Raw genomic sequence first — 21,628 nt, 5'->3', positions numbered from 1 at the left:
AATAAAGTCATTATGTAAAAATAACTGCGTACGCTGGCAAGGAGTGTACTTTGTGCCGAGTAATGAATTTGCATCAATCGCGCGGATTTATCGCTCGCGGCCCTGATCAAGATCGACAAGCGGAAAGTCGAGACGCGCAGGCCGAACAGGTTTACTCGGGACAGAGTGGCGGCGATGAAACAAACGTCGCGGGCTGCAACCCTCTACGTTATACCACGCGGGCCGAAACTCGCGCTCGGCCAATTTTCCGAGTTCCCAGTTCGCGAGCGAGCGAGCGAGCCTTCGTTCCTCCAGTCGACCGCTCTTGGAGAGTGTGTAAGTACCTTCGATCCGCGCGCTCTGTACAGACATGCATCACACACGCACACACGCCCGGCGCATCGAGGCTCCCGGGAGGGTGGCCACGGGGTGGGATTTTGTTTTGCCGGATGCGCAGTGTCGCTACGGGGCAATTAAAGCACCGTAAAGCTCGTCGATCGGACGACCCAGCGAGACCGGCCTCCAGCAATCAATCGGACCTTTTGTGCGACCAGAATTACCTTCGGTACACTCAGTAGTATACGCGTGCATATACACATACTGCAACTTCTCCCTCTTATTCCCTCCCCTCTTCTCTCTCTCTCTCTCTCTCTCTCTCTCTGTCTCTCTCTGCCTGCACCTTATCTATCTCCTCCGCTCTATCTGTCCGTCCCTCTTCCTCTCGCGGTGGTCGGTACTTCGGTCGCGAGTAGCTGCCTCGGGGCGAGGGATAAGCGCGCACCAGGGCGGTCGATATTGATAACTTCACCCTGTTCCAGAACGAGCGGCAGATAGAAATCACACGACGGCGACCGGCGACGGTTTCGATAAAAACGCAAGCTGCTCCTGCACTTCGGTTCGCAAATCCGCCAAGGATCGCTCGATCCTTCTTACGCGAGGCAATTTATCGCGTATCCGATCCTGCTTGACATCAATTTCCGATTTGTCCGACATCGACGAGAATACACCGATGATGAAAATTCGAACGATGATTTCACTCGAGACCTGGTGGTTCTCCTCGACTCTTACACACGCATGTACCTCCCCAGTGGACGATTCACGCTTCCCGAGCGAGCCGTCTTCGGGGCGCCTGCGCTCGCTCCGCACCTGCGTCGCGATCCCGCGGAGCGGGGGCGGCGAAGACGACGGCGGTGGTAGCGGCGGCCGCGGCGGCGTAGAGGAAGGCAACGAGGAGGCATCGCCAGTAGCTCCCAAGCAGTGACTCCGCGCGTAACGACATGTAACCATCGGACGGCCGTTTCGCGCGGTGTTATGTCATCGGTGACAATCGGCAGGACGCGGAAGTCCGAAACTCGCGAACACCGCGGCCGATGATCGCGCGCGCGCGCGCGCGTTTCGCCCGCGCTCCCCCGTCAACGGAATCGCTCGGCCCTGAGCGTTCCGCCTGTCTTGCTGTGTCCCCGCGACTACCGACTCTCACGTCCGACGTCGGCCAACGACTCCGTCGTCCTCCTCGTCGTCCGCGCGGGTAGTCGCGTTCACGTCATACCAACGGAGTTACACCGTTCGCAAGAGCTCACGGTTGCAGCGACGAAGAGACAAGCTCTCCATTTCTCTCTGTCTCTCCCTCTCTCTCTCTCTCTCTCTCTCTCTCTCTCTCTCTTTTTCTCTCTGCTTCTCTCTCTCTCTCTCTCTCTCTCTCTCTCTCTCTCTCTCTCTCTCTCTCTCTCTCGACCTCGATGGGTCGAAGACACTCAACGCGGCTAGCAGCCGTGAGCTCCGGCGAGTCGCCGCCGCCGCCTCCGCCGCCGCCGCCACGAGCTCGTTGCAAATCGACGCTCCGATGAAGATCGACGCCCGTATTCGCGTGTCCCCGTTCGCTCCGCGGCGTGTCACGGTTCGATAGCCGGATGAACGCCGGCGACCTCGGCGTTTGCGTCGACGGTGCGCGATTGTGCCTGGGATCGAGCGGCGGATCCGCTCCGAATGTCGACGAACTCACAAACGCGCGACGCTCTCACCCCGACGACTGTGGCCGCGGACGGAACGGATAAAACGCTGACGGACGCACGGCAGGAGCACGACAGGATGACGTGATCAGATCCTGGCACACGCGGAAGCGTCGTCCCAACTCGGCAATGGCGATACGGTGGCCTTGAGATCGATTGCACGAGACCGAGCTCGGTGAACGGCCGGGGTGTACGACTCGGCGATTCCAAGTCGAATTCGCGCGATCGTTCCGTCCCATTCGCGCTACCGGGTGTCGCGATCGCGCCGGTACGGCACCGCACCGTCTCGCGAAGGAGGTTTACGATGCGCGGTGCGGTAGTCGCTGGCAGTACGTGTCGCGATCATGTCGAGGAGTTCCGCGGCGCACACGGATTGCTCCCTGCGATTGCTGCAAGCATGTGAACGAGACTGAGGGCTCGAGGCGCGTTTAAGATTCGCTCGTGCGGGCAAACCGCAAAGTAATATCGCGCTGGTTACGTGGTGTGAGCGTATATACATAAGTGCGAATCGTCATCGTCCGCGACGTCCCGGCGTCATCGCGATCGATCTCGTCGCGACGATCGGGGGACCGGCAACGGTCTCGTCGATGGCAGAGTGACAGAGTAACCACCGTGCGTTGAATGGAGTGATGAGCGGGGCCCCTGCGCGGGGCACAGTGCCCCGTCGTCAAAGACGCCATCATCATCACCACCACCGTCAGCAGCATCATCGTCATCATCAGCCGAAGCATACGAAGCACGCGCGAGAGGAGACGCCGCGGGACGACGCGTTGAACGGCGAACCGGAGGAGAAGCGACCGAAGGTCAACCCGATCTTCCTGTGGGCGTCGCAGCGTGAGCAAAGGATCATCGAGGTGAGATGCGAGGACTACGACAAGCGTAATCGCATCAAGCTGACCAAGACCGCGCAAGGATGGCGCTCGATACCACGGACGACGTCCAACGTGTACTCGGTCGCCCTGGCCACCGCCAACGCCTGCAAGACGAGGCCGCCGCCGAGCTTGGTGGACTCGCCAGCTTCTTCGGTCTCGTCCAACGACGAGAAGGAGAACGGCACACGGTGCCAAGAGACCGTGGCGAACCCGCACCAACGTCTGCCGATTCGAGTATACCCTGTCAACATAGCCGGCGCGACCAATGGTTTGCTTGCCGGCGTCGAAGGCACCGGCAGGAAGAGGTGTTACGAAGACGCGAGGAGCGACGAGAATCGCCGAGGATACGCGTATCCCCTCGGAGTCCGTGACGACTCCAAGTGGAACGCCGTTCATCAAGGTTGCTCCGAGGACAGAGGTAAGGATGACAGTGAGCGAGAAATGCGACCGGAGAACGTGGAATGCGAGGTGGATTACGAGCGGAGTAAAGCTGAAGAGCGTATGTCGAGCCTCACGGCTAAGCACAGACCGGTGGACACTTGGGTCAACCTGGAGAGGCTGCAGAAGGACAAGCTGTTCCAGCCGCGCGTGGTGCTGGAGCAGTTGCATCTGTCGCAGCTTGCCGAGAATACGCAACAAAGTCCCAACCAAGTCGCAAACGTCGTTTGCCAGGCGAGAGAGAGAACAAACGTCACGGCGAGCGAAACGGAGCGGATGGAAGCAAACGGCGAGCGAGATGAAGAGCAGCACGAGGTGATCAACGAGACGGGGGAGGAGGAGGAGGAGGAGGAGGAGGAGGAGGAGGAGGAGGAGGAAGAGGAGGAAGAGGAGGAGGAGGAGGAGGAGGAGGAGGAGAAGGAAGAGAAGGAGGAGGAGGAGGAGGAAGAGGCGCTGGCCACTGATGAAAAAGACAGTGAGACGTGTCCGCGGGTGAATAAAGCAGGCATTCAGGATCTACTGAACATGATAGACGCCACGGCATCGCCCGTCCTCGCCACCGACACTCCCAGCGCCGACTTGCCGGTGGATTCCACCAAGACCTACCAAGTGCTCGACGAAGACACGCGCGAGATAAAGACGACCCAACACCGAGACAAGGGAGTCATCAAGGAGACGAGCGACATCGTGGAGCAATCGTCCGACAATGCGAGCGAGTCGATATCGTGTTACAACATCGGGACCGTCCAAGACGGCGACGATGAGGATGACGATGACGATGACGACGGCGTCGACGGGGACGACGTCGACGTCGACGAGAAGCCCGAGGTGAACGAGGGGAAGATCCTCGAGGACTATTCTCTAGACGTGGAGGAGAAAAAGATCTGCGTGGACAACAAGATCTTGTTTTCGCTCAAGAACAACCCCGAGACAGCGTTGCGATCCTGCAAAGTCGCCGAAGCCGACGGTGGTCTGGCAAATTCCCGACCGAGACGCGCACCCAGCTCGCTGGTCACGTGGCAGAATGTGCCGGGCGAGGAAGTGCCGTTGGAGACCGAAGAGGCGCTGGACGAGCCCGGCGAGCCGTTGAAGATCGATTACGACGACAGCTCGAAGCTACTCGATGCTCTGAGGAACACCCCGGGACTGTCGGTGTCCGTGATGAAGAGCACACCCGAGATCAGCAGCAAGAACCTCATCGCGCCGCCCGCGAGGCCAGCCTCAAAGGCGTCCTCGTCGAGCAGGTCGCCGGACTCGCAAGCGGAGTGCGTGGAAAAGTTGCTAAAGAACCGTAGCGTCAATTCGCCGACGACTCCCGGCTTCCTCGACAATCGCGGGTGTACCATCTCCCCCCGTAACCTACCGGGGCTGTCCATCATTATACCGAATTACCGCTACCGAAGTAGCAGCGCTAATCAGTTAAGCACGAGTTCGCCAAACACGAAACGCCGCGTGGAGTCGCCCGAGAGCACGGTGAGCTTCAACAAGGCCGAACCGGAAGAAATCAAACGCGACGAAGCTCCCCGGGAGGAAAACGAGGAGGAATACGAGGAGGTGGAGGACGAGGAAGATGACTGTGATTCACAAGTGTTGGAGGATCTCAGGAGGCAAAGGGCGGACTCGCTGGTGTACGATAGTATGGACGCGGATTACTACGCGGGTCACAACGGCTCCAGGAACAATACGGAAGAGCGTAAGACTCCGCTGGAGAACGCGAAGGGCGATCAACTGTGGCTGGCCTCCAGCCGGAGCAGTGAGGCGCAGGCCAAATGTAAATATCAGGACCTGGAGCACTTTGACGAGCAGGTGCTGGAGGAGCTGCGGTCTCGCGGCACTGTAGTGTCGCCTCAGCCCAGCGGGATACCGTGCTCACCAGCGCCGTCCAGGAGACCGTCCTCCGCGTATCTCGAGAGGCTGCTTCCGAGCCCACCATGCTCGGTGTCCTGCTCGGAGGACGCCAAGAGCGAGTTGTCGCTCAAGAACATCCTGACGTCCTCGATAGAGTCGAGGGATTACGAGCGACTCAAGGAAGGAGCGTCGACTCGATTCGATCATCAGGGCGTGGACTTCGGTATCTGCCGACCTGTGCACTCGAGTGTCGATAGAAACACCAGCGTTGCCCTCGCTAGAAGAGCCCACCGGAGCTTCCAGGGGCGCCTGGGCGTGCACAATCGGGAAGCGCGAAATCCCGGCAGGCCGATGTCCAGCGGTGACATTCACAGCAGTTTCTACACCGATCGCATCACGCCGAAAAGGCCGATGTCCGCCGAATGGTCGACCAGTCGACAGAAGAATCAAACTAACTATTACCAGAGAACCGCCACTGGTAAAATCGCCAAGAGTCACTTTAATGAACATCTCCAGGACACTTGCGCCACATCGAGTAGCACGGACAGGCTCCTAGACCCGGCTAGTCAACTGCGCGAGCTGATTGAGACCGCCGGTCACCTGATACCCGACCCTCTGCTGGTGCCGCGCGATTACCTGCCGGGTCTGGCTGCAGCACCGGCCACGGAGATACCGAAGTTGCTGGCCACCAGACCCGAGCTGAGGCTACCCGAGGCACTCACCAGACCCGACCTCCTTCGCGACCCCGACCTGCTCGTCATATCGTTGGCGCATCTACAACACGTCCTCGACCACGGCGAGGGACCGGTATCCAGGTCACGACAGCCGCAACCGGCTAGAGTCAGCTGCAACAACAGCAACAACAGGGGATCCGGTGTTCACAGCGGGAACAACGGTGGCGGCGCCGCGAGAGGCAGCATCACGGGGAGACCTAAATTAAGTTGCAGACCGATCGGCACGCTGATGCCGGCACCGATAGACTTGTCGAGCGGCAGAACGCGCGTCAACCCTTATCCGCCTCTCCTCAGGGTGCGCAGCGGACTGCTCAAGCAAGAGCCGGAAGTGAGCTCCACCGCGAGCTCGCCGGACGAGTCGCAGCTGTGGCACCCGTTGTTCGGCAGGTAAGTCGCTCGACTGATACACCTCTTCGCCGAGTACTCTCCAAATTTCTCCGAGTGAAATCTCGCTCTCGAAACGCGTGATAATCACAACGCGAAGCAGTCGAAATAACGCCACTCCAAGTCTCAAGATTCAATTCCAACTTGGGTCGTGTGGATTCTTCATCCACATGGTCAATCGGAGTAAATGTGTTTCTCTGAGGCGACCAAGATGCGTCTCGGGTTTCTATTCTTCAATCTTCGATAAAAACTATTCACTCGATCATTCAGAGCGAAAAAATCATCCTATTGACAAGTCACACGAATTCGAGCGACTGGACTTCGGCTCGAGTCACTTTAGTTTTCAAGTGGAATTTCACTCGAAGAAATTTAGAGAGTGAAGCCTAGTTACGTTCGTGACTTACGTTTCTCTCCGAAACGGATACGTTCCTCGCGTTAATATTCAAGCCGAGAATTGATATCACGCTGATCGCTCGGCCTCCTTCGACTTTAATATTTTCGGACGATTGATGAACCCCCGTGATCGTTAACGGTGAGAAAAACGCGCTCGATTGGCGACGAAGGTGTTCGTATCACGTCGTTATCGACAGGGTTGTTCAATTATGCAAATAAGCAATAGAATCCAATTCTCATTGAGGACGTAACATCCGATGAAACCCGGCGGCGTGGTAGCTTACGCGCGCGCGAACGGACAGCGCACGTCGGATATATTTGTAGAGCGAAAGACGTGAAACATGGAGAAATAAAGAAAAGAGAGAGAAAGAGAGAGGGGTGGGAGAGAAAGAAAGAGAGAAAAAGAAGCAAAGTGGCCGTCGATGCCTCGCTCACACGAGCGCAAATAGGTCGACCTTAATAACGACCACGACGAACCACGAATGTACGAAAACAATACTGTTAACCTTCGACGAAGTCACGAAGGAGTCGCACAAAGCAATGACGACGACGACGACGACGACGACGACGACGACGACGACGACGACAGAGCGGCCGCCGCTCCGGTTCTCCCTCGCGAGCGACACAAAGTGTTCGCACGCAGGAAGTACATTGTGATCCCTTCCGTGTCTGCAATTAACACGCAGGGACACGTTCGACCGTGCAAATGCTACCCGTGTGTATTTTTCTTGCCGACGGGCGGCATGCCGTCCGCAAGAAACGATTAAAATTTACACCGTTTCCATCGATTCGCTCGTCTCTTGAAATAGACAGAAAGAAAGATGATCGTCATATCGATGCTTTATGCATACTGGAGATGAGCGGGAGAGAGGAGGAGGAGAAGGAGGAGGGAGCGCGCTACCGGGGCGTTTCGCGATTCCGTCCGCAGACAGGTATATGGACTCGCGACGATGACGGCGACTGCCGTCACAGCGACGGCCACGAGGTTCATTTGCATTTTAATACGGCGACGGTAACGCGACTCGGCGCGCGGTTAGCCGCGACGCACCTAACGAATTCTGCCGAGGCGCTTGTCACTCGAGCTTAATAACGAGCCGATCCGTTGCGCGGCCGTACATCGACACTGTTAAATATTTAAATTAGATCGAGCGCAACGCGCCGAGCGAACGAAAGAAGCGACTCTCGGTATCGCGCCTCCTACACGTCGACCATACGACAACACGGCGTGTGACCTACTATATTACGCTTCCTCCGCCGCGCTCGAAAGGAGGGCTGATGGGTGTCGTTAGAGTAATTGGGACGAGGCGGTGGCGATGCACCGCGGTCCCAGGGAAAATATCACGACGTGGGAAACAGAGAGGACAATCATCGCCCGCACTCATGCGCGCGCGGGAGAGGGACTCATCGAAAGGCAGTGTGTTCGGCCACCTCGACGATTCGAAGGAAGAGAGAGAGAGAGAGAGAGAGAGAGAGGCGCTTAGAATAGAATCCCCAAAATTGCGTGGACAGCGGAGATTTTTGGCAGCGTCAGCTCGCGCTCGAAACACACGACTTTAATCCTATCGAGAGCGGGCTTCATCGCGCTCGGAGTACCCGCTGACCCGCTCGGAAAATTTCCAGACCCGATCCTGCAGCACACACGACTATCGCTAATTGGCGGATCGAGACTTCGCTAATTAGGACCGACGGCCGCTGTTGCTGCCGTTGCGCGATCGCAGCCATTGGCACGACGCGAAACTAGGTCGTGGCGTCGTTTTTCGTCCTACGTTCGTTGTTGGCGCTCACGCGAAGACAACGATGAAGACTGCGAGGACGAAGAAGCGGCGACGGCGACGGCGACGAGGACGAAGAAGCGGCGACGGCGACGGCGACGGCGACGGCGACGGCGACAGCGACAACGACGGCGGAGGAGAAGGACGAGGCACGGTTGCGCAAGTCCGCATATTTAGGATTCATAGGCTCGAGTATAGATCCGAAGGAATCGATAACGATACGTGGGTAGAAAGGGTAAAGGATACCCAACGGCGGTATGCTAATTTTCCTTCACGGTAGGGAGGACACGTCTGCGATCGTTCGTACGACGGATCGCTTCATTTATTATGTTTGGAGTGACGTCCCGGGAAGCTGCTTTAATAAATTAGCCTTGAACCGAGATTTGATTAGACGAAGACCTATATACGGCGACCATATGACGACACACGTGACGACGGCATATAAGACGACAAGCAGCGCGTCACTCATATTTCAGGGAACGCAAATTCCAGCCGAGTCGCGAACAGATTCGCTCTATCGTCGCGCTCGCCGGAAAAATCGCGCGTATACGCGATATACGCGTCCCACTCGTACTTCTCATCTTGACGGAGTGTGCGCGCGTGTTTTAATTAAAACGAAAATAGACTCCTGTGCGCCACGTAGAACGCATCTCTCGACACGTAGCCGGCCAGAGCGCGAGTTCTTTCCCCGACGAGGGTTCGCAATCCCGATCTCGACACGGATGAGCGCAAGGAGCAAGAAGTACGCGATCTTCCGAGCCTGAGGAAATAGATATCGATTCACGAAACAGCGAGGGAAAGACAGAGAGAGACAGAGAGAGAGAGAGAGAGAGAAAGCATGTATATGTTCCGGAGTCAACGTGGCATCTCCGCGTATCTCTCTAATGAAACGCACGGGAGGACGCGTCGTCGGTAATTAATAACACGTACGTCGCGTCTCATCGTGTCGTCTCGTCTCGGCCTCTGCGAAGCTGCGACGGAGACCGGCTCGTCTCGCGAGGGAGGCCCCGAAAGCCGCGCAGGATTACACGGTACTTGATCGAGTATCTGATGTAAACGCGAAAGCACCAGCCACCACGTATGCGCGCCCATGCACGACGGCGAAGTACGAAGCGGCCCCGAACGCCCTTTCGCCGCACGGCGAAGCATTTGTGTAAATAGCATTAGGACGTTATTCTCCGCGGAACGGAGCGGAGCGGATGGACGGCTTTAATGAGAGGGAGAGGCATTAGAGGAGGGTCGTCGTTGGGTCCTCCTCGTCGTCCTCGTCGTCGTCGTCGTCGTGTGACGACACGAGCGCTCATCGATCGCGCAAACGCTCCGGCAGGGAATTCGAAAGCGCGGGGAGCGCCGGACAGGAAGCAAAAATCTCCCCCCCCCCTCCGCTGCGGGCTTTAACCCTCTCGCGGAAGGCCGGATGGACGGAGCGAGTGTGTGGAGCAGACACGAAAGGCAGGAGGGAGGGAAGAAGGGCGAAATCAATTTGCTATTCCGGAGTAACGATCTCGTCAAGAGAGGATCGCGCGCGCGCGCGTATCGTCCTGCTGATATTCGCGTTTCCACAGATATTCGCCCTATTTTTATTATTCGCGTGCTAATAGCACGCTTTGAAATCGGAGCAATGTGACTGAAACACGATGACTGCGCATCGACAAGTAAATATTCCGAGCTTCGAGATAGAAATGTTTTTCTCCAATATTCTCTTACATAATGGCGCTCCTCTTCGCATAATTCTTCCTCTATAACTGCGTCGCACATTGCGCACGTTAAAGAAAGAAAAAGAAAAAAGAAAAGAAAATAGAAAAAAGAGGGAGAAAAAAGAGCTCAGTTGGAAACATGTCAGTGGCAATGGTATTGATGCGTTTGCTATTCTTCATGCGACTTTGTAAATCAACAGGATGTGATGTACATATCGTCCGTTTGATAAGAACGCGTCGACGCGTATATATTGCAAGCGACACGTGGAGCACTACCGCGACCTAATCGGGCGACGATTTAAAAAAGCGCACGCTCCAATCGTCCGTCCGAGATGACGTAACGATGAATTATTGCGCGGGAAGGGTCGTATCATCTCCATTCACGTATAATTAATTCACACGCCGCACCGACGCTACACATAACAAACCGTAAGTGATCCCGATAAGCGTAATTACACACATCGACAGGTATAATTCCCCGGTATATAACAACGAGGTGAGTGTGTGTTGTGCGCTCTTAAATTATATCTTGAGAGCAGTTAAAAGCATGTTTCACGACGATTTTACAATATTTGCATGGCTGCTCGCGTATCATCCTGCGGACGGCGGAGAAGCTTCAAGCAACAATATAATAATAATAATGTATATTTCCACGTTTGCCGGAGAAAAGCAGATGGATATATTCCGTAGGTGAATTTTAACTGCGATCGCCAGGCCAATCGGGCGCCGCCGGTCTGTTCTCCTCGAGAATTTATAAAGATCAAATCCCAAACGAGAGAGGTCGAACTAATCGAATCTTCGGCTTACAACGTGGCTAACTACGATGATCGTCGGCGATATTTCTCGCGTAGCCGCGCACTCCAAGCCGATTCCAACCTACCACGATGGAATCTCGGGAGATCTCCCGCCATAGAATTGGATCGACGCAGGGCTGTACCCATCGACTATTCAGGAGACCGGCGCGATTTACGAGACGTCCGGTCGGATCGGTCGATGCTCGCCGGCCCTGAAGACTCACCTCGCCCACGTCCACGCCCACGTTCCCGCCGCAAGGAGAGGAAGAAAACCCAAGAGAAAGGAAGACCGTATCGAGACAGAAGGAAAGAGCGAGACGGAGCGAGAGAGGGAGAAGAGAAGGATTAAGAACGGACGAAACTAAAAGGTAGAGAACGAGGAGAATGACTGAAAGTTAGAGGAAGAAAAAGCCGTCGCAGAGAGAGAGAGAGAGAGAGAGAGAGAGAGAGAGAGAGAGAGAGAGAGAGAGAGAGAGGAGGAGAGAGGGAGAGAGGGAGAATCCTCGTCATTTACTCTTTTTCTTCTTCGCCTACTTCCCCCTCGTTCCCTCGCGCGATTTTATCTAGTCGTTCCTCCCCCTTGCCCCTCCCTATTCCTCTCTCATTCGCGTTTTCTATGTTCTGTCTCGTTCTTCCTTCCGCCTTCGTCGTTTCTACCACCTTTGTCGTCATCGGTAGTTCACTTTCTCTAGCTTGCTTCCTCTATCCGTTTCTCTCCGCCTCTTGCTCTTGCCCTCGCTTTTCACTCTTCGCTCGTCCCCAGCAATAACTCGTTGGAACATTCGCGACCCGTCAGAACTATCCGAGTTCGCGGTATCGCTTATAAAGTCGACCGGTGATGAACATAGCTCGACATCGCAGTGATCGAGCCAGACGAGGGGGTCATTGGTCCCCTGAGACTGCCTCGAAGAAGTTTCTCTCTCGCTCTTGCCCTCACAGCGCTTCCTTTCGTCTTCTCCGGTACACTCCGGTATACGTACGTATTGCCGATGTGAACGCACCTTTAAAAGCGGATCGATGGATATCGCTAGGAAGCGCACACGCATACACATACACACACATATACAGTACAATTCGTGCGGTTTGTACGAAAGGGTGCCGATGACCAAAATTGGTCGCGAGAAACAACGTCTATTTTAGGATCGTTCGCAGGAGTACAATTGTTGCCGAGGGGAAACAATTTCCTTCATTCGACGTGAGGAGACGTGAGGAGGTGTTAATCGTTTTTAACAAAACAGAATGACGAAAAACGGACAACGATAACTCTACATTCGAGCGAGGTCTCGCGGAATATATATCGGCGATATAAACGACTTGCTCCGCAGGACGAGAGCGCGATTTCTCGTAGGAATTCTCTCGATATTCGTAGGAATTGGAATAACGACTATATCGGCACACAATATCGGACTTGTGATAAATTTGGGAAAAATCGGCCGCGAGCTGCGGCAATATCAGCGGCGATGCCGCGGAATGAGAAGCCTGCACACCGAGGCTGAAAGTAACGACGATGATCGGCCGACGACGACGACGATGACGACGATGATGCGAAGCATTATGACAATTTAAATCCACCGGACGGAGATTGCAGTTTCAAACATCACGTCGGACGCAAATAGGATAAGCGGCTCGAAGAAAAGACAGTGCCGGCATGCGACGCGGAAATTTATGCGAGGAGCGCAAAATCGATCGCACGGCAGAACGCTCTCCGCGCTTACCCGGTCAACGGTCCCGCGAAAGAGTTCTTGCGCGAGCACGTCGCACAGTGACGTACTTACTTACTTATCCACGCACTAACGATGTGTATACTCCCGAGCCTGCTCGCGCGACAATACTTGGCCGTGGCGCGCCAGGGGGGCTGAGAGGGAACTCCTATATAGTTTTATACGAGACAGGATGTCGTGCATGTTTAATGCGCGCCGAGACTCGATGTACGGACATAATCGCGCGCTGCTAAATGATGAAGATAGGAAATCGGACATCGATCGTCGGCAGCCGCGGCCGGTTCTCCCTTCGGATGCTATCCGAAGAAGGCTTCCGAGGTCTTCGCCGACGATTTACGCAACGAGCGAGTCAAGACGGAATGGAACGGCACGTGCGCGCGACAACGCGAATCCCATTGCGGTTGTTGTCCGTTACCGTTGGGCGTGCGCGCGTACAGATTCGTACTTTATCACGCTGCACGCGGATCGATGTGCGTGTACCCTCGCGTCGTGTGCAGACAATAGCTCGTATTCTCCTTGCTCGTACGACGCTAAATGCGTCTCTCCCGATAATGCCGAGCATATGCCAGGATCACGAGCGCGGACGTCGCAAAGTCGGACGGTTGCGCGCGCGTGCGCTCGGTGTTAGCTAAATTTAGTGCGAACAACCGTCGTCGTCGTCGTCGTCGTCGTCGTCGTCGTCGTCGTCGTCGTCGTCGTCGTCGTCGTCGTCGTCGTTGCGTTAAATCTTAACCCCGGGAGATAAGTAACGTTACTTTCCGCTACTGTTGTTTGTCGTTGCGAGTATAGCGGTGAGACGCGTCGCTCACGCGCCGTAAAATTGCCCTTAACGGTTTTAGATACCGCAACGAAAATAGAGATTGCAGAACGCAATAGAGGCCGCAAATTTAAGACCCGTAAAATCGAGGACTTTGGTTCGCGCGCGAAGTGCACGTTTTCGCGACGGCCATCGTTACGATCGTCGCGTTACGACCGACGACGCGGCATCATCAGCGCGCCGCGGCTCGGCTCGTACGCGCTAAATAAATTCACGTCGATAGACCTATTCCGACGTTCTCATAAATCCGCGCAGGTTCGCTCGTAGCGAGTGACGGTTGAAATCGTTCGGCCGCATTTAGCGCATTCGCGGCGATCGCGCGTACGACATTCGCCGCGCGCGCGCGGGGTTCTTTTTTTAGAGATTTCAGTTTCGCCATAGAGCGCGCGCCGTGGAATCTTTCGCGGATCGATGTCTATATATAACCGCGCGACGGTGGTATGGCCGTAGGTGCGAGATGAGGCTATTTCGGCTCACCTGGATGCTCTTTAAATCTCGGCCGTCGTACTGCGACGCGCCCGCGTTCGCGCTTCAATTATCGCCGCTACCCTCGTTAATCGTCAGCAGATTACGCGGAAATCACGCGCGCGAGCGTCACATATTTCAAGCCCACTTGTGGCATCTTAGATTTCTGCGGCGCAATTGATCGCTCCACCGAAGGAAATTCGAGAAGAATTCGAACGCTACGAGGGTCGTAGCGAACGCGTGCGGTGACACGTGTTTGCTCGCGCCACGTGGCTTTCTTTCCAATGATGAACGTCGTCGTCGTCGCTGCCGTCGCTCCCCCACGAGATTTGCGATCGTGGCACCAGGTAGAGATTCTGCTCGCCGTGAGTGAGCAAACGTGAGCGTTCGACCTCGCGCGCACGTATATGCGCGCATACATTAGCACAAACTCGGACGAACACGAAGCGAGCTCGAGAGACGGACTCGTGTACGTGGCTTATCACTCATCGCTTTTTCACTTCGAACTCGCTGGCGTCGTCATTGCGTCAACCGTCGCGCGATGTCGGAGACGCGCAACGATCGATGAAAGTAAAAGAAATGAAACAAACTGGGGAAGAGAGAGTGGCAGGGAGAAAAGAGGGAGAGAAAGAAAGAGAGAGAGAGAGAGAGAGAGGTGGGAATTGTAAAGCGAGAAGGAACATTTCAAGACAACGGTCTGATCGCCGACGGCAATCGTTGAAAAAAATGTAACATTATATAGCCGCAGGGTGATTGCTCGCCATCCCTTCGTGAAAAAAAGACCACGCGAGCTCACGAAGAGAACGAGGCGGTGGCGTTTACCTAGAAGAGTGTAAGTCCCTGCGACGGCAGAACCTTCGCGGCGATGCGCCGCGAAGTTAATTTCGCGCGATTTTTCCTTTCGTCGCGAAAGAACGTGGCCGGACTCCCGAAGATTCGAGCGTCTCGAGCCAGTGTGTTCTCTTCTCGTTTCTTCTCGCGTTTCGACGTCGCATACGCGACCACGCAAACCGTAAATCTCGCGCGCGCGCGTCACGTGCACGACAATAATTAATTTAGACGAAATTAGCCGGGGAATCGATTGACCTCTGCGAGTGACTGACGTCCGAGCGTTGAGACGAAAAACGATTTACAAACAGGGGCGGCCGGCGTGCACGTGACAGCAGGCCGACGCCACGTGGCGTTTCTTACGTCTCGCGTACGCGCGCGCCCTTTGTATTAAGATTCGCGGGCCACTCGGCACCACCGTGAAGCTTCGCCCACCCTCGCGCCCTGCCGGTGTGGATCGATGTGTGCATCGACACGCACACGTGCGCCGGCGAACATGTGCGTGCGCGTATGTGTACGTGTGTGTTGCGTGCATGAGCGCGTGGGCGGCCCTGTGGAAGGATGCCTAGGAGTTCGACTCACCTCGCGACAAGTAGTGACGTAGTTGTGGTAATATGTAGAGGATAAGAGAGACGGAGAAATATAGACACACATACATGCACATAGAGATAGATGGAGAGAGAAAGAGAGAGTGAGAGAGAGAGAGAGAGAGAGAGAGAGAGAGAGAGAGAGAGAGAGAGAGAGAGAGAGAGAGAGAGAGAGAGAGAGAGAGAGAGAGAGAGAACGAGGAGGGAGAGAGCAGAGAAGTAGAGAAAGACAGAGCAGACGGGTTGGGACAGGCAAGAAGGAAAGGGGAGAAACGGGGGAACAGGGAGGGGGAGAGAGAGAGAGAGAGAGAGAGAGAGCACATAATCTGCGCACGTGCGGACGGAGAGCACCTCGATCGATCCTCGTCGTTGCAAAGAGTCGTTACGAGCTGAGTACCGGTACTCTCGCTGCCGGTACTAGGATCCATACAGCAAAGACTAGCTAGCGTGCTCTCGAGTACGCGAGATAGAGGAGAACGAGAAACACCCCGCGCCAGAGCTTTTTCTTCCGTTCGGAGATCCTTCCGTCTTGTCCGTCGCAATTAGACGAGGTGATGATACCCTATTTAGATCACGGGCTGAAGGCAGAAAAGTGGGCTACTTGGCAATTCTGACGTGCGACCAGCTTATTTATTTAAATACGTATCGAGCGCTAGGGCTCGGGCTAGATTATATTAAAAGCGAGCGGCACCCACACGAGGTGAGATATAACCCCGCGAAAAATATGCGTTCTTTTTAAAGCGACCCACATTCTGCCTCGCACGGTTGAACGGTGGCTTGCCTGGAAAGACGATCAGCGACATGAGAAAAAGTACTTATCAACGGATGACCTCAATGAGCATCTAACCTCGATCTAACGGCAAACGGACGAAAATACTCCGGAATTAGCGCGCACGATCGGGCAACGTCATACACTCGTCTAGAACGAGCTCGAATCTCAATGTATCGACGCCTTGTTAGTCGCAGTCTCGCCGGCGAGTACCTACGCCTTTATAGCTTGAACCGCGGCGGTGCGGGAACGCCATGGTTGGCGTGAAGGAAACCGGCAGAAGGAAAAAGAAAGGGTTTCGCCGGTGAAAATCCGCGATCGCGAACCGACAATCTTCTCAGCCGTAAGCCACGCCAAACTTTCGGCCGATATTTCGCCAATCAGGAACAACTCGCCGTTATAGCCCTCATCAAATTTTCAAGCGCGATGTACGCGCGCATACCTCGCGCGCACTGGACGAACTTTCCCAAATGAAGTTCGGAACTTCTTTCAGACCGACTGGCCGCACGCGCGTCAACTTGACGGAGTGCACAGATCGGAGAGAATTTATTGGCCTCAGCCTCAGCCGCTTCGTCTACGTGTTACTTATTACGTGGCTGCCGTATGTAAAATCGCGCTGGACGAAACTCTTGAAAAATTAACCGGGAAAGGGGCGGGCTTGGCGCAGGGGGAACTATCGATCTCGGTACTTGCGGTCGAGTCGTAATCTACTTCGTGTTGTTTCACGGATGATCCCCTGACCAATAGCTGTCCCGCTTGCCGGCGAGATTCATTATCCTTGAACATTTATTTAAGTTTTCCGACACGCAAGAGCGCGACGTCCTCTGACAAAGGCGAACGAGAGAGAGAGAGAGAGAGAGAGGGAGAGAGAGGGAGGGGGGGAGAGAGAGAGAGAGAGAGAGAGAGAGAGAGAGAGAGAGAGAGAGAGAGAGAGAGAAAACGGGGGTCAGGCGGGAGTTGAACGTATCGTTAGCGGGAAAGAAAATTATAGCTCGCCATTGGTCGACTGAATATTTCACGAGTATCAGTGGTTTAATTGTCGCTGTCGATGCGGGACGGGTCGCTCCGAAGCGCGAAAAAAGTTTAATCGACAGCAATAACGCTCGCTAAATTGTAAATGCGCGCGACGTTGAATACTCGCGCTCCTCTGCCGCATCATTTGCATATTCGGCTACCTGCTGAACATTCGCGATATATGCATGCGACGTAAGATTTAAATATATTTTTGAGAAGGCCCGTGCGACAGCGCGCGCATTTCTCGCGTCAGAGGGAGCGGAAAGCGGCAGGATCGATACGCCGTACGGAGAACCGTAATTTAAAGGGATGCAAAAAGTAGACTATAATCAAGACGGCCGACTGTGATGTCTCCTTCGCCATGAAGGCGGGAGGAGAGAGCGAAAGCAGCAACGCGTTCCAAAGACGCGTTGCTGCTTTCGCGCGAGACGACTGTCAATTGCTCCGCTCGAGCTTCGTCGTCCCCGTATGATCCACCCTCCCCTCCCTGGTCGGGGGAATCGAATTGAGCTGCTTGTACGCGAGTTTCATTAACGCGTTTCATCCACCGCGTCGTCGTTGTTTTCAGCCAGTACGACCGCCGTGTGTGTCGTGCGCGCGGCCGCGTCGATACCAAACTCATTCACCCCTTTCTCTGACGCATTTGGTGCTCAGGGTGTCCTTGCCACGCGTCGCCCGCAAACTCAAAGTTCTGGAGCGCCTTCGATCGGAGAATATTCATATTTCATGGCGAGCGTACCCGTTTCAGGGAGTCGCGGCGAGACACGCGCCCACGGCGCCTCGGAAACTCGGCCATCTATATTTCAAATCGTAGTGAGCGAGCGAGCGAGCTTCGTGAAGCGAATAGGTTATCGCTTCACCAAGAGCTGCTCTCTCGCCGTCCAGCGTTCTCGTTACGGGGAGAAGTCGCACGACGCGAGTCAGACGCAAAAAAGTTTCGCTCACGGAGGGACGCCGCTCGTCGACGTTCGCTCTTCAGCAGCGCGGCGAGCAACTTTCAGACTCACCAGACCGCCTCCGCGGACTGCCTTTGTCGTTTAATTGAGCCGGATTATAGACGACCGCGATCGCGACAATTAATCCCGCGGCGTTATCCTTTCTGCCCGTCACTTCGCGCAGAAGCGCCAAGCGAAGCCGTCACGTGAATCCTTCGAATCCCGAGTTCTTGAAAAGGCGCGCGAGAGCGAAGCAGACGGCGAGGCCGTTCTCGGCGCGAAACGGTACTCGAAAATGACAAGGCGGGGCTATCATTGCTCGTGAAGATCCGATGATTTCCGCGAAACCTTGTGTTTGTCACCGGCAATCATCGTACTCCTCGTCGTCACATAGAGACCCGCGGTTCGGAAGCGGAAGACTCCCTCGCGTTCGCACGTACGCTCACATGCGAACACCTTCGCTTCGCGAGAACGACGACGACATGCCGCCGACTTGCTCCTCGTAGCGTGCCTGTTCTTTGTTTCTTTTTCGAGTCACTTTGTATATTTCTTTCGCACCCCTCATTCGCACCGTGAGAATGACGGCACATGGCGGCGAGAAGTCACCGCGAGCGAGAGAGAGAGAGAGAGAGAGAGAGAGAGAGAGAGAGAGAGAGAGAGAGAGAGAGAGAGAGAGTGAGAGAGAGAGAGAGAGAGAGAGAGAGAGAGAGAGAGAGAGAGAGAGAGAGAGAGAGAGAGAGAGAGAGAGACCGGCTGCGACTTGCGACTTATGTCGGAGTCGCGTGCTAGTAATTGTACCGATTACCGCCTCCTTATCCTTTGCATTACGATGCAGGAAAAGTGCTCTTAATTAACGGTTCTAATTGGCCGTCGGCCACGTGGTACAACGTAAATAAAGCGATAAGCCCCGGCCTCGCGCTTTGAGTGAGCGAGAATGAAGATTGCCGAGCGCAGTGCGTCCAACAGAGCGACGCAGCTGTCAAGATCGGGACTTGACAGAGCCGCCGAGACGGGAACTCGAGGTGCGCGCGTCTTGTCGAAACTGCTTCTTAAATTGCGTCACAGTAATTAGATGCGCCGTAATAATTAGCGGCGCGGCGATAACAGCGACAGGCAGAAAATTTCCGCGAGTCTTACATGGCGTCTTATATCGCGGCGACGATTCAGCAAACTCTTGAATCAGAAAGCTGTTGAATATCCGCCCGATACTACTATCAGTTCGAATGTACGAATGACAACGAAATCGATATCTACTATTTATGTCTGTAAATGCAAAGCGATTTCATCTATTTCGGGCGCGCGCACACACACACACACATACACACACTGCGCACGAAGGAATCATCCGAGTATACTGAAACAATATTACGGGAGATTATTTCTCGACGATTGCGACGAATCACAATCCGGAATATCGCAGCGGCCGCAAACGTACAGTAATGCTATATTTAACGAGGATCATTTGCGACCGTCGTTATCGGCGACGGAAAATCGCACAGATTCGAAAATGCACAGATTCGCCTGTGAATCGCGCGGCCGTATAATTACCGGCCAGCCGATTGCTGGACCGCGCGAATTTGCATTCCATCGTAATTACGTTTCGGCCGCGTAATCCTTCACTTATGTGGTTAGCGCGACGATAAACCGCGTTCTCGCGAGCGGCACGCGCACTATTTATTTTCCGCGCGCGCGTGTCGCATTTTCACTTTGCAGGTGTCTGCCGAAGGTCGATCGCGGTTCGCGATGACGCCGCGGATATCGTCTGGAATTCGCTCATCATTTCGAGGGAGAGAAAAAAGTCAAACGCGTATTCTACGTCTGCGTTATCCTTCGCCAATGCGTATGACGCATAGCTCCGAGCGTTCGCAACGTGCTTTCGCAACGCGCAATTGACTCCGTCGTAAAACACGTGAAGAGACGCGTGCTACGTTTGTCGTAACTTCTTTTTCCCCGAGGGGAAAAAGTTACAAAAAATGATCACATCGGAAGAGAAAGAAAAAAGGAGGAGAAGGAGGAGAAGGTCGTGTGTGTCACGATTTGACGATAAACGTCGATTTCAATGCAAACGTCAAGACCCTCGCGACATGTCGATCGTCGACAAAGATTAACACACGACCCTATCTTTTTTCGTTTGCAGCCAGAAGAGGCAGCAACTGCACTCGCAACAGCAACAGCAACGGCCTCAGCAGCCGCAGCAACGGTTGCTGTCGCAGCCGCAGCCGCAGCCGCAGCAGCAACAGCAGCAGCAGCAGCAGCAGCAGCACGTCTCCTGGCACAGGACCACTCTCGCCTCCTGACCACTGTGACCTTGACCCTGACCACGAGTCCAGCGATCCTGGCGCACGGAGAAAGGAGTCGCGTCGGGCGAGGAACGCCGCGACGCCACTTCTTGCGCAGTTTCGGCCAGCCGAAGTCGTACGGCGACATCGAGAAGTGCGGACGAAGGAACGCCGGCGAGGACTGTCGCGGAATGACCTTCGCAGGAACGTATCCTTCCTCGCGGTGGTGTAGCAGTCGACCGGCGCTCCGCGTGACTTCGTCCCACTCGCACGCTCTCCTTTGACCGGCCGTTAATCACATTCACGCTCGAGATAAATAGTCGACTCGACAATAAAAATAGGAGTGCGCAAAGTGACAACGAAGGTAGAAGAGTTGCGTATCTCACACTATCTTGATATATCGGTAATTATTTTCTCTTACGTCACACACATACACTCATGTGGCGGGTAAAGTAAGTTGGCGAGGCGAATTACGAGCGAGATGAATTGGACGGCACGTCAAAGGACGACGCGTCGGTGGAAAAGGACGCGTGCACCTCGACAGACTTGACGAATGTTTGTGAATTATGCAAGAGCGCGAATCATGTGATAAATTCGTACGCGGATGATCAAGGCGGTGACCGAATTAGAATTAGAATAGATTAGCGTCGTATTTTGACAGAGGGAGCCGCCAACTCCTCAACGCGAGCTCGAAGATATATTTTTCTGTTAAATCTTCTTGTACCGTCTACGGGACCTTATTCTCGTATCTAGCCGTCGTAGAGCCAGTCAGCGGTCAAGTTGTCAAGAGACATTTACACGCAAGAGAAAGAAGAGAAGAAGAAGAGAGAGAGAGAGAGAGAGAGAGAGAGAGGGGAGGGGGGCAGAAAAAGAGAAGAATGGAAAAAGAAAAGACGAAGTAATTGCGAAAAGTTGTACAACTCCGTGCGCGTGTATGCACGCGCATATCGAGACTCGATACATGATTTATCCGTCGCGACAGGCACGATTACGCCGATCGGAAAGAGGAGCATGCGTATCCGTGCGGCGCGACGTTCTGTAAGACTAATAACACACCGTCGCTTCTGCAATGTTAATTCCGCCAGGCTTTCTCTCTCTCATCGTCACCCCCCCCCTCCCCGCCCTCCCGCTATAGAATCCCTCGACGTTAAGTGCAATAACGCGCGAACGCCGTGATGAGGCTTCACCGTATTCGTGAACGCATTACTTGTTTTCGGTAATCAATAGAGGTGTTGCGTTTGTCGGCACGTTTGTTGCGAATTACTCAGATGCCAGCGAGCGAGCGAGCGAGCG

General features: G+C 54.7%; 1 protein-coding gene across 1 annotated transcript; it reads left to right on the top strand.

Annotated features, from left to right (window-relative positions):
- Positions 1–1,666: 1,666 nt before the first annotated feature.
- Positions 1,667–20,357, top strand: LOC105183616 (uncharacterized). Its single transcript, XM_025306165.1, has 4 exons — positions 1,667–3,550; positions 3,641–6,267; positions 10,978–11,288; positions 20,194–20,357. Exons 1-3 carry the CDS (start codon positions 2,618–2,620, stop codon positions 11,267–11,269), a joined length of 3,852 nt encoding a protein of 1,283 aa, XP_025161950.1. The 5' UTR covers positions 1,667–2,617; the 3' UTR covers positions 11,270–11,288; positions 20,194–20,357.
- The last annotated feature ends 1,271 nt before the right edge of the window (positions 20,358–21,628 follow it).

Source organism: Harpegnathos saltator, unplaced genomic scaffold, assembly GCF_003227715.2.
Source record: "Harpegnathos saltator strain DR-91 unplaced genomic scaffold, Hsal_v8.6 scaffold758, whole genome shotgun sequence".
In the NCBI taxonomy this organism is placed as follows: domain Eukaryota; kingdom Metazoa; phylum Arthropoda; class Insecta; order Hymenoptera; family Formicidae; genus Harpegnathos; species Harpegnathos saltator.
This window is presented reverse-complemented; position numbering and strand designations above follow the sequence as displayed.

Coding starts and splice junctions, on each gene's coding strand:
- LOC105183616 (XM_025306165.1), top strand. CDS start 2,618: ATGAGCGGGGCCCCTGCGCGGGGCACAGTGCCCCGTCGTCAAAGACGC. Junction 3,551..3,640: donor AGGCGAGAGAGAGAACAAAC/GTCACGGCGAGC, acceptor GGGGAGGAGGAG/GAGGAGGAGGAGGAGGAGGA. Junction 6,268..10,977: donor TGGCACCCGTTGTTCGGCAG/GTAAGTCGCTCG, acceptor TTTCTCGCGTAG/CCGCGCACTCCAAGCCGATT.